General features: G+C 46.2%; 1 protein-coding gene across 2 annotated transcripts in view; it reads left to right on the top strand.

The window, feature by feature from the left end:
- The window catches only part of dmd (dystrophin), a 234,151-nt gene that overhangs the window by 142,802 nt on the left and 78,281 nt on the right, over positions 1–13,068 (top strand). For both annotated transcript variants that reach the window (XM_034677504.1, XM_034677505.1), the window contains 8 exons: positions 456–556; positions 668–779; positions 857–970; positions 1,075–1,230; positions 1,323–1,493; positions 4,073–4,255; positions 6,368–6,502; positions 7,506–7,655. In XM_034677504.1, the coding sequence (XP_034533395.1) occupies positions 456–556; positions 668–779; positions 857–970; positions 1,075–1,230; positions 1,323–1,493; positions 4,073–4,255; positions 6,368–6,502; positions 7,506–7,655 (1,122 nt within the window). The remainder of the gene's footprint in view (positions 1–455; positions 557–667; positions 780–856; positions 971–1,074; positions 1,231–1,322; positions 1,494–4,072; positions 4,256–6,367; positions 6,503–7,505; positions 7,656–13,068) is intronic.

The following is a 13,068-nucleotide window of genomic DNA, read 5'->3' as shown; positions in this document are numbered from 1 at the left end:
ATCACACACACACATCTCTTTAAAATGCAGAAGTTTGAATAGGTCACCTGATGTCTGTCCACAAATCCCCGTTTAGAGAGACATAAAAATCGCTTGTTGCAGCTTTAGCTCTCGAGGCGGCGGTTGTCTGCATACTTTGACCAGAAACCACAAGCAGTCCAATCAGCAGGATTCAGCGTTACATGGTTCAGACTCTCTGAAGGTGTTAAAGGTCAACTCTTACATTTAGTGATGTAAAAATATCTTTGATCCGTGTTCCTGCAGAATCAAAGTTCATTCAAAGCAGCTGTTTGAGTTTTCAAACCCTCATCGCATGAACTATTTATTCATGTGTTTATATTTTGCCCTTTGAGGAACGACAGGACCTTTTTCTTTCTCTCATTATGTGTCCTCTCTTCATAATCAAATGGATTAACTTCACACGCTCATCTTCCTCCTCCCTCTCTCTCCTCCAGGAGCTCCAGGTGGCTCTGGAGGACCATCAGGGCGAGATGGACTACCTGACCTCCACTGTGGAGCAGGTCTTCTTGAAAGCACCACCAGACATCTGCCAGAAGTAAGACACAGGACATGATACAAGAAAAGGATGCAACTCATTAACACTTAGAACAGGACTCATGAAGATCAGTGCAATTTTGCAACCTGTATGTTTCTGTTCTCTCTGCAGGTATCGCACCGAGATGGACTCCATCATGGCACGCTGGAAACGCCTCGGCACCACCCTGACGGACAACGCCCAGAGAATCCAGGAGCTCATGGCCAAGCTGATGCAGTTTGAGGTGAGTTACACTCGATCTTCACATGATGATGCTGATGATGCTGGTAGACGCTTCTTAATCTCTCGTGTCTCCTCCAGAATGACGTCAAGACTTTGAAGAAGTGGATGGCGGACGTGGACGTGTTCCTGAACGAGGAGTGGCCGGCGCTGGGAGACTCTGAGGCTCTGGAGAAGCAGCTGGAGCAGTGCACGGTGAGGAAGAAATGCACGGTGGCATTACTGGAGACTACACTCACACTTTGAAGAGCCTGTTTTGAACTCAACAATAACCACTCTTCTTCTCTCTGATTGGCCAGGCGTTAGTGAACGACATCCACACCATCCAGCCCAGCGTCAACGGCATCAACGAAGTCGGCCTGTACCTGAAAAAAGAGGCGGAACCGCCGTTCGCCGTCTACATCCAAAAAGAGCTGGACGACCTGAACGCACAGTGGGAGATGGTCTGCAAACAGGTGCGTCCCCTTCGTCCACAGTTCCCTCTCTGTCAAGCGTCTGTGTTCGCTCTGTTAATGTTTGAACCTCCTCCTCCTCCTCCGCCCTCCAGGCCTACGCCAAGAAGTCGGCCCTGAAAGGCGGTCTGGATAAGACCATGGCTCTGAGGAAGGAGATGCAGGAGATGCAGGAGTGGATCAACCAGGCTGAGGAGGACTACCTGGAGAGAGACTTCACGTACAAGACGCCCGAGGAGCTGCGCAAGGCCGTGGAGGAGCTCAAGGTGTGTGTGGAGCGGATGTTTGAGGTTTAAATTGTGACACGTTAGTATTCCTGTGGAGTTCTTGTATAATTTGAACACCGTCAGTGAGGTTTGGATGGATCTGTAGATCTCCTGGAGGACAAAGTCACCGCCACATCACCACTGCCTATGTGTCTTAGTTTTACTCCTGCGTATGAAGACTTGTGCGTTTGTTCGGCCTCAGTGGAGCTCTGTTTGGATTCCCTGACATCTGGATAATCACCGCCTCACTCCTCTCCACACTCAGCCCAGATCTGACCCGCTCCTGATGTTCCCTCTCTCTCTCTCTCTCTCTCTCTCTCTCTCTCTCTCTCTCCCTCTCTTTCTTTGTCGCTCTGTTTTGATCCCGGTTAATTCCAGGTCGATAACGGCTCTGTCCGCCTGCCTGCCTTTCCTTTTATCGCCGAGACTCTCCTTCTTTCATCCGCTCCATCTCTCTTTATCCTCCTCCCTCTCTCTCAGCTTTGTACCTCTCCCCCTCTCCTCCTCTCCGTTCCTCAATTTGGTATCAAACTGCATCGATTCCCTCGTTCACCGTGCTCTCTTTTTTCCAGCTTTCATAACTTTAATGTGATGTGTTTGTGATGTAAATTTACGGCATCACTCGCTTTTCATATCACCTGAAAGCTTTGGCCGTCGTCCTCTCCTGCTCGCCGTGAAAAAAAAACAAAGTTTACTTGAGAGTGAAGTTGAAAATTAAAAATTGATTTCACTCTGCCTGCTCGCGCTAATCCCCCTCCTACTCCTCCTCACTCCTTTCACCTCCTCTTCCTCTCCTCTTCTCCTTTCATTCTGCTCCCAGCTTAAAGGAAACTCCATTCGTGAACCGGCTCACTCGTTTATTCTCCTAATCCCCCCTCCCTCCCTCCTCCCTCCCATCTCCTCCTCCTCCTCCCTCCCTCGTTTGGGAAAGTATTAGCTACACTCTTTCATTCATTGATTTCGCTGGCTTACTTGTTCACTCCGTCTCTCCGTCTCTTCACACTTGGTGACTTTGTCAACAGAAGATACATAGATTCATTTGTTCGGGCATCCATCCCTCCATCCATTAAGCTCTCTCTCTTTCTTTCTTCCTCTCCTCTTTTCTTGTTTTGCTCTTTACCTTCTCTGTTTGTGTCTCTTTTCTCTCGCTGTTTAAATTCATACTTGTATTGATATCCCTTCACTTCGATTTCAGCCTGATCAGACAGACGTAGGGTGTCTCAACTCATCAGCACAGAAAATCAATCCTATTATCCTCCATAGTGTCATAATGAACGACAATCAAGACCACGAGAGAAAGTCAAGCACTTTGATTCTTCTCTCTGCAATCTATGATTTGTTCCGTCACATCACTGAGGTTAACCAATGGGGGCACAGAGGGCTCTGCATGTGCAAAACTCATCAGCGAGATCAAACTGTGAGACAGAGGAAATGTTTGCAACATCCCTGCTTTTATGGCGTGTCATCGAGGGACAACCATGACAAACTGAAGGAAGAGAAATGTTCATGCACTTCAGCATTTCCAGGTGTCGTCCAGCCAAGCTCCTCCTCTCTCCTATGTCATCATGTCAGTCTCAGTCAAAGTCTTCTTTATTGTCAAAAACTGCAGCATGCACCAGACACAGAGGATTGATATTCGTTTCTCTCTCAGACCCAAGCAAGGACAACAACAGATTGAGATAGCAAGAAAGAGATGAGCCAAAGTTAAAGAAATAACCAATAAATATAATAAAATACAGTAGGTTTAAAACAGTGCTAAAGCTTTATGACTGTAGTGCAATTGAATCAGCTTATTTGTCTGGTAAAGTGATGATTTGTCTTGATGATTGGTCGTGTAGTCTGTCATGTTTCTCAGGATCAAAGAACAAGCAGCAACCTCAAGTCTTATAATATGAAGCCCTGCAAAAATGCTAACCACAAGAAACACGCATGTCTTACTGAGGTGCTTGTTTTGGCCCTAGATTATAAAAAATGCATCACATTTGCATCCAGTATTCAAAGGCGACTCCCTCCTCTTGATTGCACGCCATCCACCTTTAAAAATCAGGCGACTCTAAACTCCTCACATTCTCAAACATCTCCTGAGCCACCTCCCCTCGCTCCTTTCTGACAAATTCCATTTAACCTCTTCTTAAAAGTGACACTCCTGTTTGTTAGAGAGCCAAAAGTTCACTCCCTCTGCTGCTGCTTCTTTTGGGGGGATAATCTGACACAACAGAGAGGTTTTCACTCTTTAAGGATCGGGACTCTCAAATCTTCAACCCGAGCTTTGTGTGAGACGTGTGGAAGAGAAGCAGGCGTCACCTTCTGCAGATTAGCTCAAACTTCAACTTTTAAAGAATCATTCTCACGCTGTCTTTTAAGAATCACAATAACAGAGTGGTTGTTGCTGCCTCTTCACTTTACTGTGTTTTGTTTCTCTCACATTAAATCACAGAACTTTGTATCCTCACCACATCGGCCTCGTCCATCACAGGGCCGTTATCTCTCGAGGACGCTTGACACATCTGTACTTCAAGCTAGCAACGCCACCCTCGATGAACACTTCATAACATCTCTCTTCTCTCACTCCCCACCAGAGGGCCCAGGAGGAGGTCCACTCCAAGGAGCTGAAGGTCAAACTCCTGACCGACAGTGTCAACAGCTTCATCGCCAAGGCCCCGCCGACCGCCCATGACGCCCTGCGGTCCGAGCTGGACGTTCTGACGGCGAACTATCAGCGCCTGTGCAGCCGGCTGGATGGGAAATGTAAAACTCTGGAGGTGAGAAACTTTATCTTCTGTTGTGTTTGTGTTCAATCCAAGGCTGTGTGTTAACTCTGGAGGGCATGTTGCTGTAAAGATGAGTGTTTACAGAGTGTTGTGTAAGAGAGGAGATGAGGCGGGATTGTTTCAGGCTGCATTGAAGATGTCAGCGATCGAAGGAATCATCATGAGATGTTTGAGATTCCTCCTCCTCCTTCAACACCCTCCTGGAGACCAAAGTGTGTCTAAAAGAGCAACAACTACCCCCCTCTCCGACAGTGAAGTCTCCCATCATAACAACAGATCTGCTTTTAGATGCTCTCTGAGTTTATGTCTCGTGAAATGGCGCTGAAACTCCCGTCTGTTGGTAATGATCAGTGCAATGAGGCAGCTCCCTCAGCAACTTCTAGCACAATGAAACGTGTTATTTACCTCAGACAAGCTGTGTTCAGCTGTGTGGCTACTCAAAACATCACCACACACCACAGGGATGATAAATCAAAAACACAGTGAGGTTAAAGACACCTGAGAATAATTCCCTGACGGCTCTTTTACAGCCGCCGAGCGAGGTCACAACTTTCCAAACGACAAACAGAATAAATCTGCGAGCGACATCCTACCAGGCGGAAGTTTGTAAAAACAGTGAAGCTCTCTGAGCGTAAAATCATGTCAAGGTGCCAGCAGATTAGCATAATTAATAAAGCTGTGTCTGCTCTTCCATGTTTAAAATATGCACAGCGGATGTTTTCAGTCGGAGACGCACAAATCCATCCTGCTGTTGTGTGATAACTAACAAACTAACGAGGAGGGATCTTTCAGATTAAAACATGAAGCTCAAAAAACAGAACATTAGAAGTTCTGCTGAGGCTCAGATCACAGGATAAGATCCAGTCCTATCTTACAGACAGGACTCAGTCTGATCTGATCTTAATCTACCATGAGCAGAGCAAGTTACAGTGACTTCCTTTAACAGGCAGAAACCTCGAGCAAGACCAGACTCATGTTAGACACACATCTGGGGTTGGAAAGAGGGATAGAGGAGGTGATGATGTTTGATTCAAACCCACTTCCATTCAGGAGTCTTTAAATTTGTGACCAATGAGCCATGAACTTCACTCTGGCATCAAGACTTTACCTCTTCAGTTCCTTTAAATCCAGGAAGTTACGATGTCTGACCTCCACAGATCAGACTTAATTCTCCAGGACATCCCAGAGACGCTCCATTGGATTGACATCTGGGGAATCTGGTGGTCTTTCTTCCATCAGTCTGTGCTCCATTTCTTTTAGGATCACATCCCTGATGTAGGCAGCACTGGACAGGAGTCATCATGATCGCCATGAGCTCCAGCAGCTCCTCTGTTGGATCGTACCACACAGTCCCGCCACATGTGCATCAATGACCTTCAGCCTCCCATGACACTGTCGCCTGATCACAAGTTTTCCTTCTTTAGACCACTCTTGCTCAGTCCTTCCCACCCATCACAATCCAGCCTTTGACATAACCCCAGCCTCTCCCTTCACTCCTCAGTGGTCATGATGTAATGACTGATCGGTGCAGGTTATGATTGCGATCGATTGCATTAAATGTTGCACTTTTGCGTCCATGCAGAGATTTGTGTGTGTGCTTCTCTAACAACTCCTCACACACAGAGATGCGCTGCAGCTTTTGTGCCCTCTGTCACACTTATTGACTGATGTCTGAGCTGGAATGTGGTCTGACATTCAGACGCTGCCCTGTGACTAAAAGAGGCAGATTTAGCCTGAACTGCATTTTTCATCGGGGAGTTATTTTTGCCTTTTCATGCTCTTGTTTGGGAATGAAAAGTCACATTTGACATTTAAACACCTCTTTTTTCTGAAAGGCTGTGATGCTATGAATGATATACAGCCGTCTGGACACCATCATGTTGGTGCTTGTTTACAATTTTATCAAGAACGTCTTCATACGTATGGCATTTTCTGATTTCCTGATTTAGCATCATAGATTCAGACCAACACAACTGTCGTCATGTGCAGACAGGATAAACTATGAACCACATTTAACAGACACCACAAGAAACTTTGAATCCTTCTTCCTTCTAGCTGAAAAGTCATAATCACGTGTTTTTTCCTCCTGTGTGTGTTTTGCAGGAGGTGTGGGCGTGCTGGTGTGAGCTGCTCTCCTACCTGGAGCAGGAGAACGCCTTCCTGGACCAGCTGGAGCAGAAGCTGGACGAGACAGAGAACATGCAGGGAGGGGCGGAGGAGCTGCAGGAGGCTCTGGATGTGAGTGTGAACGAGGAGAGGGAGCATGTGTGGACTCTTTGAAGAACTTTGTATTAAGCTGATTGTTGTTTTTAAAATCAAATTAGGCCCAAAAAGAATTATTTGCAGCTTATATTGTCGATAATCAGACAAAATAAAGGGCTCAAAAGCTTTAAATGGATCTGTCAGGACGATCGGTCTGTGCTCAGCTTGTGGGGGGAAAGTTCCCTCCTGTGCTCCTGCAGATATCAACCCTCTGTTACTGTTCGCTGATCCTGTTGAGTCACTGCTGCAGCTGCAAACCAAATCGAGTGCTTAAAACTAAATGTGTTCTCCACTCAGAGATAACAACACATTATTAACCATGCATGTGTGAGATGAGGACGTGGTTATATGAGTTAGAAGCTTTAGGTTAGGTTGCTATCATGCATGGACACACAGAGAAGAGTGAGTGCACAAAGTTAGTTCTATAGGAGGAAGTGAAGAGAGATTAATGAGAGGAAAGATGTGAAGTTAGGTTTTGATTTTCATCTGGAGAAGAGAGATAGACTGAGAGTTAAGACTTCTCTGAGGATGTTGTTGTACGCCATGAAAACATTAAATCCATCCACGAACATTGACTCTGAATCTTGGGACATCAAAGTTTACCTGCCGTCATGGGGAAATCCAGCAATCACTGAAATCTTCCACACTCAGATCTGTTTCATCAAAGTTAGTGTGTACCAGCAGAAAAAACACCCTGCCCACTATCTGAGCTTTATCACGCTAATCACTCCACCGACGCCCGGCACACGGACCTTTTGTGGGTTTGTGAACGTGTGAAAAGCGGTTAAGCACCAACGTCAGACAAACAAGGACTAATTGACCTCTTTTAACCTCGACATGTCAGCACTTAACACTCTAATGCTGCATAATTTTCAATTTGCTTTCCTACTCCATCATGAGTCACAGCGCCAGGTTGGATCACACCATAAGAGGCGGATTTCAAAAGCTACAGGTTGATGACTTTACTTTGTGTTCGCAGAGTCTGGACGTTCTTCTGCGGCACCCTGAGGACAACAGGAACCAGATCCGGGAGCTGGCTCAGACTCTGATGGACGGCGGTGTTCTGGATGAGCTGATTCAGCAGAAACTGGACGCCTTCAACACCAGATGGGACGAACTCTTCGCCAGGGTATGTTACACAGTGAGATCAGCTGATCCACACTCCCTGCATGAGACATCTGAGACACCTGAGGCGTTTGACTGATGTCAGCTCTCTCTCCTTACTGTACATAACATCAGAGCAGGGTTTGTGTTCAGTCCTGTCACACCTCACTGAGAGAGCCAGTCATCTCTCAGACATGACAAGTCCAGCGTGCTGAGTAATAGAGCTGCAAATCTGTAAGAGTGCATCAGAGCGTCAGTCAAAGGCGGCTCATGTCACTGCTTCTCACCGCTCACCAGTTGCTCCATTTATCTGTTTGAATAAGATCATCACATATATGATTACATTCATTTGAGGAGTAAAGAGAGTACAGTGTCCGCTTCCTGTCAGTAGCATCTTGAACATCCTTAGATTGAATAGACGGTCTGAAATATGGGCGTGGTCTAAGTGATGTCACGGGGTTTCGAAGCTCAAGGCCAGCTGATCTAGAAGAGGCAGAGAGATGGAGGTGGAGCTTGAGCAGGTCGTATGAATGTTGATTGATGACTGCAATGCACCCATCTGTCAGTCAAATTAGCCCCGCCCCTAATTAGGCCTCATTATGCAGGACTTTAAACAGCAGCAGCTCTAGACTTGGAAATTGTACCCTCAAAAAACAAATGTGGTTACTTTCTCCTACAGTGAGTATAGACTGTGGCGTTGTTGGTGAGAAATTTGGAATCTGAAGCCCCACTCCTTCTTTATTTTGATTGGTCAGTCATAGAGAAGTTGTCTTTTTTTGATCAGCAAGCAAAATTCTACCCAAAGAAACACTTGTGGTGTTTTTTTCTTAATAGACTGGTCATGTTTCTCTCACATTTGTCAGCTTCTACTCTGGAACCCTCGGAATCACACAGTCGGCCCTGCTGATCCAGGTTAATGAGCCTCTTGTTCTTTCACTTTATGCAACCAGCCAATTAATGCCAGCTAGTGTCCTCTGTTCCTGTAAAGCAGCAAATCTCAATCCAAACTCCTCTGCTGTAACTCTGCCCGGCAGCTTTGTTCAGCTGAATCCCTCTGTTTCCAAAAGCAGCATGGAGTCCTGATACTTCTGAGAAAAACTCATTACCCAACATGCTCTCTCTCTCTCTACCTCTCTCTCTTCCTCTCTTCTAATTACCTGTCCACAGACTTGTGTTCCCTGTATGATGTGGACTCTGTGACTGAGCGTTTGTATTGATCTCTTGGCTTGGACTGAAGCTCATTTATGGACATAAAAGCCACATGAATAAATGTAAATGCGATGGAGGCTTTCAGTAAAGGGAAATCTAAGATCTGTACATGTATGTGATCGCTTGTTAAAAAGCCTTACGTACGGGAGAGAAGTTTGCCTCATTTGAATTTCAATACGGAGAAAGATTGAGCCACAACATGACGATAATTACTCCATGAAAACACAGATGTACTCCACCTCCTCCATGTTTCTCCTTCTTCTCCAAGCTTTTTGAAGTTAAAGGGACATTTGTGTTTCCTACAGTAGTGGATGTGGATGTCTCGAGCAGCTTTTTTGGCCCCTGATCCCGATCCACAGGTCTCTCATTGTAGCTTTGTCTCCCCTCTCTTGATCCTTATTCCCTCCTCCTCTCCCCTTCCTCCATTTATCCCACATTTCATTATCTTCCTTTCTTCTCTATTTCATCCTTTTGAACACCTATCTGTCTCCATCATCTCCTGCTTCCTCCACCCTCTTCTTTCTGCACCTGTGCTTTTTCTCTCTTCCTCCCTTTAGCCCTCTCCTCCTCCTCCTCCTCCTCCTCCTCCTCCTCCTCCTCCTCCTCCTCCTCATTCTCTCTCCCCTCTTCCACCGAATGTCTCCCTTTCTACGCTTCTGGCCATCATCAGCTGTCGTCGATGGCGCTGCATCCTCGGCCTCTCGTGGTGATCCTCAGTGACAGATTACAGTAGACACTCTCACATGCACTCACACTCACACTCAGTGACACACTCATTGCCTGCTGGGTTGATCCTCCCTCACAATGGAACCAGATTAATGTTCTCCTTGCAGCCTGATAAGCCTCCTTTTGTTTGTCTACCCATCAGAGAGTGAGTGTGTGTTTTCTCCGACTTTCTCCGACGAAGTGTCATCGTGTGTATTGTCTGCACACGAAGCATCGCAGGAGCCGGCGTCCTTTCTATTTGTGTGCGTGTGCGTGTGTGTCAGCATGTACACATGTGAGGTGAGGCCGGCCCGGCTCTGAGCACCGTTTGTTTGTCATCCATAAAAAAGGACGAGGAGCTCGGTGACAGCGCGCGGCTGTTTGTGACGATCTCTGGGAAGACAGATGGAGCCGCAGCGGCACACAGACACGAATATTGCCTTAATGTGTTTCTCTGTCTTTGACCGGGGGGAGATGTATCGAGGGGATCCTGTTTTTCTTCTCTAAATTCTGTTTTTGTCACCAGATCAGTGCTGTTTGAAGAATACTGTGAGATCCGTGTCCAGTCTCAGAGTTTATTTCAGCCTTCTGAAGATTTGAGGACTAGAAACATCAGGAAACATTTAGATCCTGATGTGCATGATTTCATGTACACATCCTGCTAAGGTATCCTCCCCTCTCACAGCAGACACCTTGTTGTCATTCTAACACTGACACAGGAGGCGGTGTATTCATTGTGAACCCCTGCAGCTGGATAATAGGAACATAACCAAAGCTTCCCCCCGCCATGAAGTCAGACTGTCTGCTGTGAAAAACTTTCTGGCAGACAATTCGTCAGACCTTAAGGAATGTTGTTTGTTTACAAAAACTCCACAGGGTCCCTTTATGAAAGGTCAACATCATCACATTAACATAGCAGCTCAGCTTCTGGTGCTTTCTGACACACTGCTGCTATTTAGAGGAGAAGAAGAAGAAGAAACTGTGAGCAGGGTGAGGCCTCCTCTCTCCATCATGGACTAAACAGCTGATTGTTAAACGTGTCCAGCATCAGATGGAGCTGAAGGAGCGCCTGGGTCCCAGTGAAAGCAGAGACGGTGGAATAAGTCCATAATCTCATTATATCGATGTCCCACTTTGAAACTCGTGTGAAGATTAGCTGAGCACGCGAGAAGCAGAAGTGTTGTTTCACATCTCTGCCTGATCAAAGAGGCGTGTTCCCCTTTTTTTTTTTTTGATTCCAGCTTCTCGTCCACGCTGAAAACCAATAAGAGGAAGCACAGTGCGGAGACGCCTCCCGCGCTCCGCCGACAGCGCTTCCAACGCGAGGCAGTTAAGCGAACAGCGACGGTCTATCTCTGGTGTTCACACTGGCTGCATGCGGGGCTGCGTCTGTGTGTGTGAGAGAAATCAGTAATAAGGGGAAACGGGCTGTTTAATAAGAATATGTATTCATGAGGCGACAATTGCCAGAGAAATGGATTACATCGCCACAGGGAAGGTTGTTATCAATGTTTGTCTAAATATTTAATCCAGCTCCAGTTCTCATTTCATACTTTATCAACAGAGAGAAAAAACATGACACTTTCACTCACAGCGTCAGGAGCTGTGTGTGTTTAGGTGTGTGTGTGTGTGTGTGTGTGTGTGTGTGTGTGTGTGTGTGAGAGACACAGGTTAGGCAGGCTCAGGGCTATACTTAGAGTCATTATCCGTCTGTATGGGATTAGCATGCTCACCTGTAACCACACAAACCCTCTCGCTCCCCGTCTCGCTCGCCTGCTCGGGCTCACGCAGCTCTGTGATGTAACTAATTGGTGTGTTTGGGAGTTAATCCTGTAGGCAGAGGAGAGGGAGAAGGGAAACACTTCAGCAGTCGCAGGGCGCTTCATTGACAAGCTGCGCCGGTGTTCATCAGCGTTGATAGAGACAACGGGCAACCTGGAAGTGGCTGGTCACTCTGAGACAACATGAGGGAGAAACCACGGAGTCCGGTCTTCAAGAGGGTACAAGGGGGAGTGTGTGTGTGTGTGTGTGTGTGTGTGTGTGTGTGTAGCTCTGTTTTGTGTATGTATTTAGGTAATCAGTTGTAGGTTTTAGAGGCCAGAACAGCCTCTTTAAAAGATGACATTCAAAGCTAAGTTAGTTCATTTCAGAGGAATCAGCTAGAACGAAACGAACAACCTCCATCCAGGTTCTCTGCAGCAGATTGAACTTTGGTCGACTCTGATTTGAAGCGCTTACGAGGACCAGCAGCCAACTGGCTTCACATCACATTAGTTTTCCAGGAACGTCAGGGCAGAGAGTTCAAAATGTGAGCGGCTAAATCCAAGACTTAACTGATGTATTTATGGACTGATCAGTGCTTTATATCTTCTGCTCTGCTCTTCTAGAAAACTTCATCAACAGATCGTATAATGCTTGAAACTACGCTTGCAGGCGCTTCCATACATGATCAAGCTGTGAGATACGCACTGGAAGTTGCTGCAAATGGCAGAATATGTCATATATTGTTCAGTGGAGCCAAAAGTATTGGAAACGAGGACTCCAAAAAACTATCTCGTCTAGAAACAAGCAAAGAGGTGGACTACCGGAATGCATGGTGGCTGCAACATGTCTCCTGCATTGGTTTGCTGCAACGGCTGTTCAAAATTGAACGCGACACAGAGGCGTTGCAGTGTGCACATGAACTGTCAGGGGAGTGTAGAGGCAACACATTAGAAGGAACAGAATCAGTATAAGTTTGCAGTTACCAACATCCGTACGGTGCGTCGTTGCAGCTGCACCGCAACAAACATGCAGCCCAAAAAAACTGTTGATAGAAGAGCTCAAATTTATTAGCTGATGCAGAATTAAACGGAATTAAGGTCAGATTGTTGCGTCTGAGCACAGAGGAAAACATTGGTTAATCTAAAAGGGGGCGGGGCTAATGGTGTGCACTGTCTGACACTCATCAATCAGGCCACTGAGACCCTTAATTAGCCAAACAGTAGCCTACGTGACTTCTACCATGTCTCTTATTTACAACCTGCTAATCCAGAAGTTGCACACAGCTTCAATTACTGGATTATTTGATTCCATCCAATTGATGAGCTTACTTCGCGCATGCAGCCAGCCTCTAGTGGACACTTGTTGAGCTGGAATTTGTACTTCCACGCCGGCTTCATTTTCTTGTGGTGGCTGTTTGGGAAACAGGAGTAAACTTTGTGTCACTATATAATTTAAGTTAAACATGCACAAAATAACAGTCAGCCCTCGAGCAGTTAACAACCCTGTGAGCCTGAAGACCTTTCCTCCCTCTCCATTAAACTCTTTATGCAATTAAACAAAGTTAAATTAAATGATTTGTTTTAGTTTTCCTCTCAAATAATTAATTCCCTCGTCTGTCTGTCACCATTTGTTCCAACAAAGGACATAAAAATACCACACAAACATGCTGTCTCGTTTCCAAAGCTGGAGTGACTATTTGCAGCAGCAGCACGCAGCAGGTGAAGGGGAAAAAGAGGCACTCAACACCTGATTGTTCAGAG

Source organism: Notolabrus celidotus, chromosome 24 (genome assembly GCF_009762535.1).
Source record: "Notolabrus celidotus isolate fNotCel1 chromosome 24, fNotCel1.pri, whole genome shotgun sequence".
In the NCBI taxonomy this organism is placed as follows: domain Eukaryota; kingdom Metazoa; phylum Chordata; class Actinopteri; order Labriformes; family Labridae; genus Notolabrus; species Notolabrus celidotus.
The sequence above is the reverse complement of the archived record's forward strand: the minus strand, read 5'-3'. Positions and strand labels throughout refer to the sequence as shown.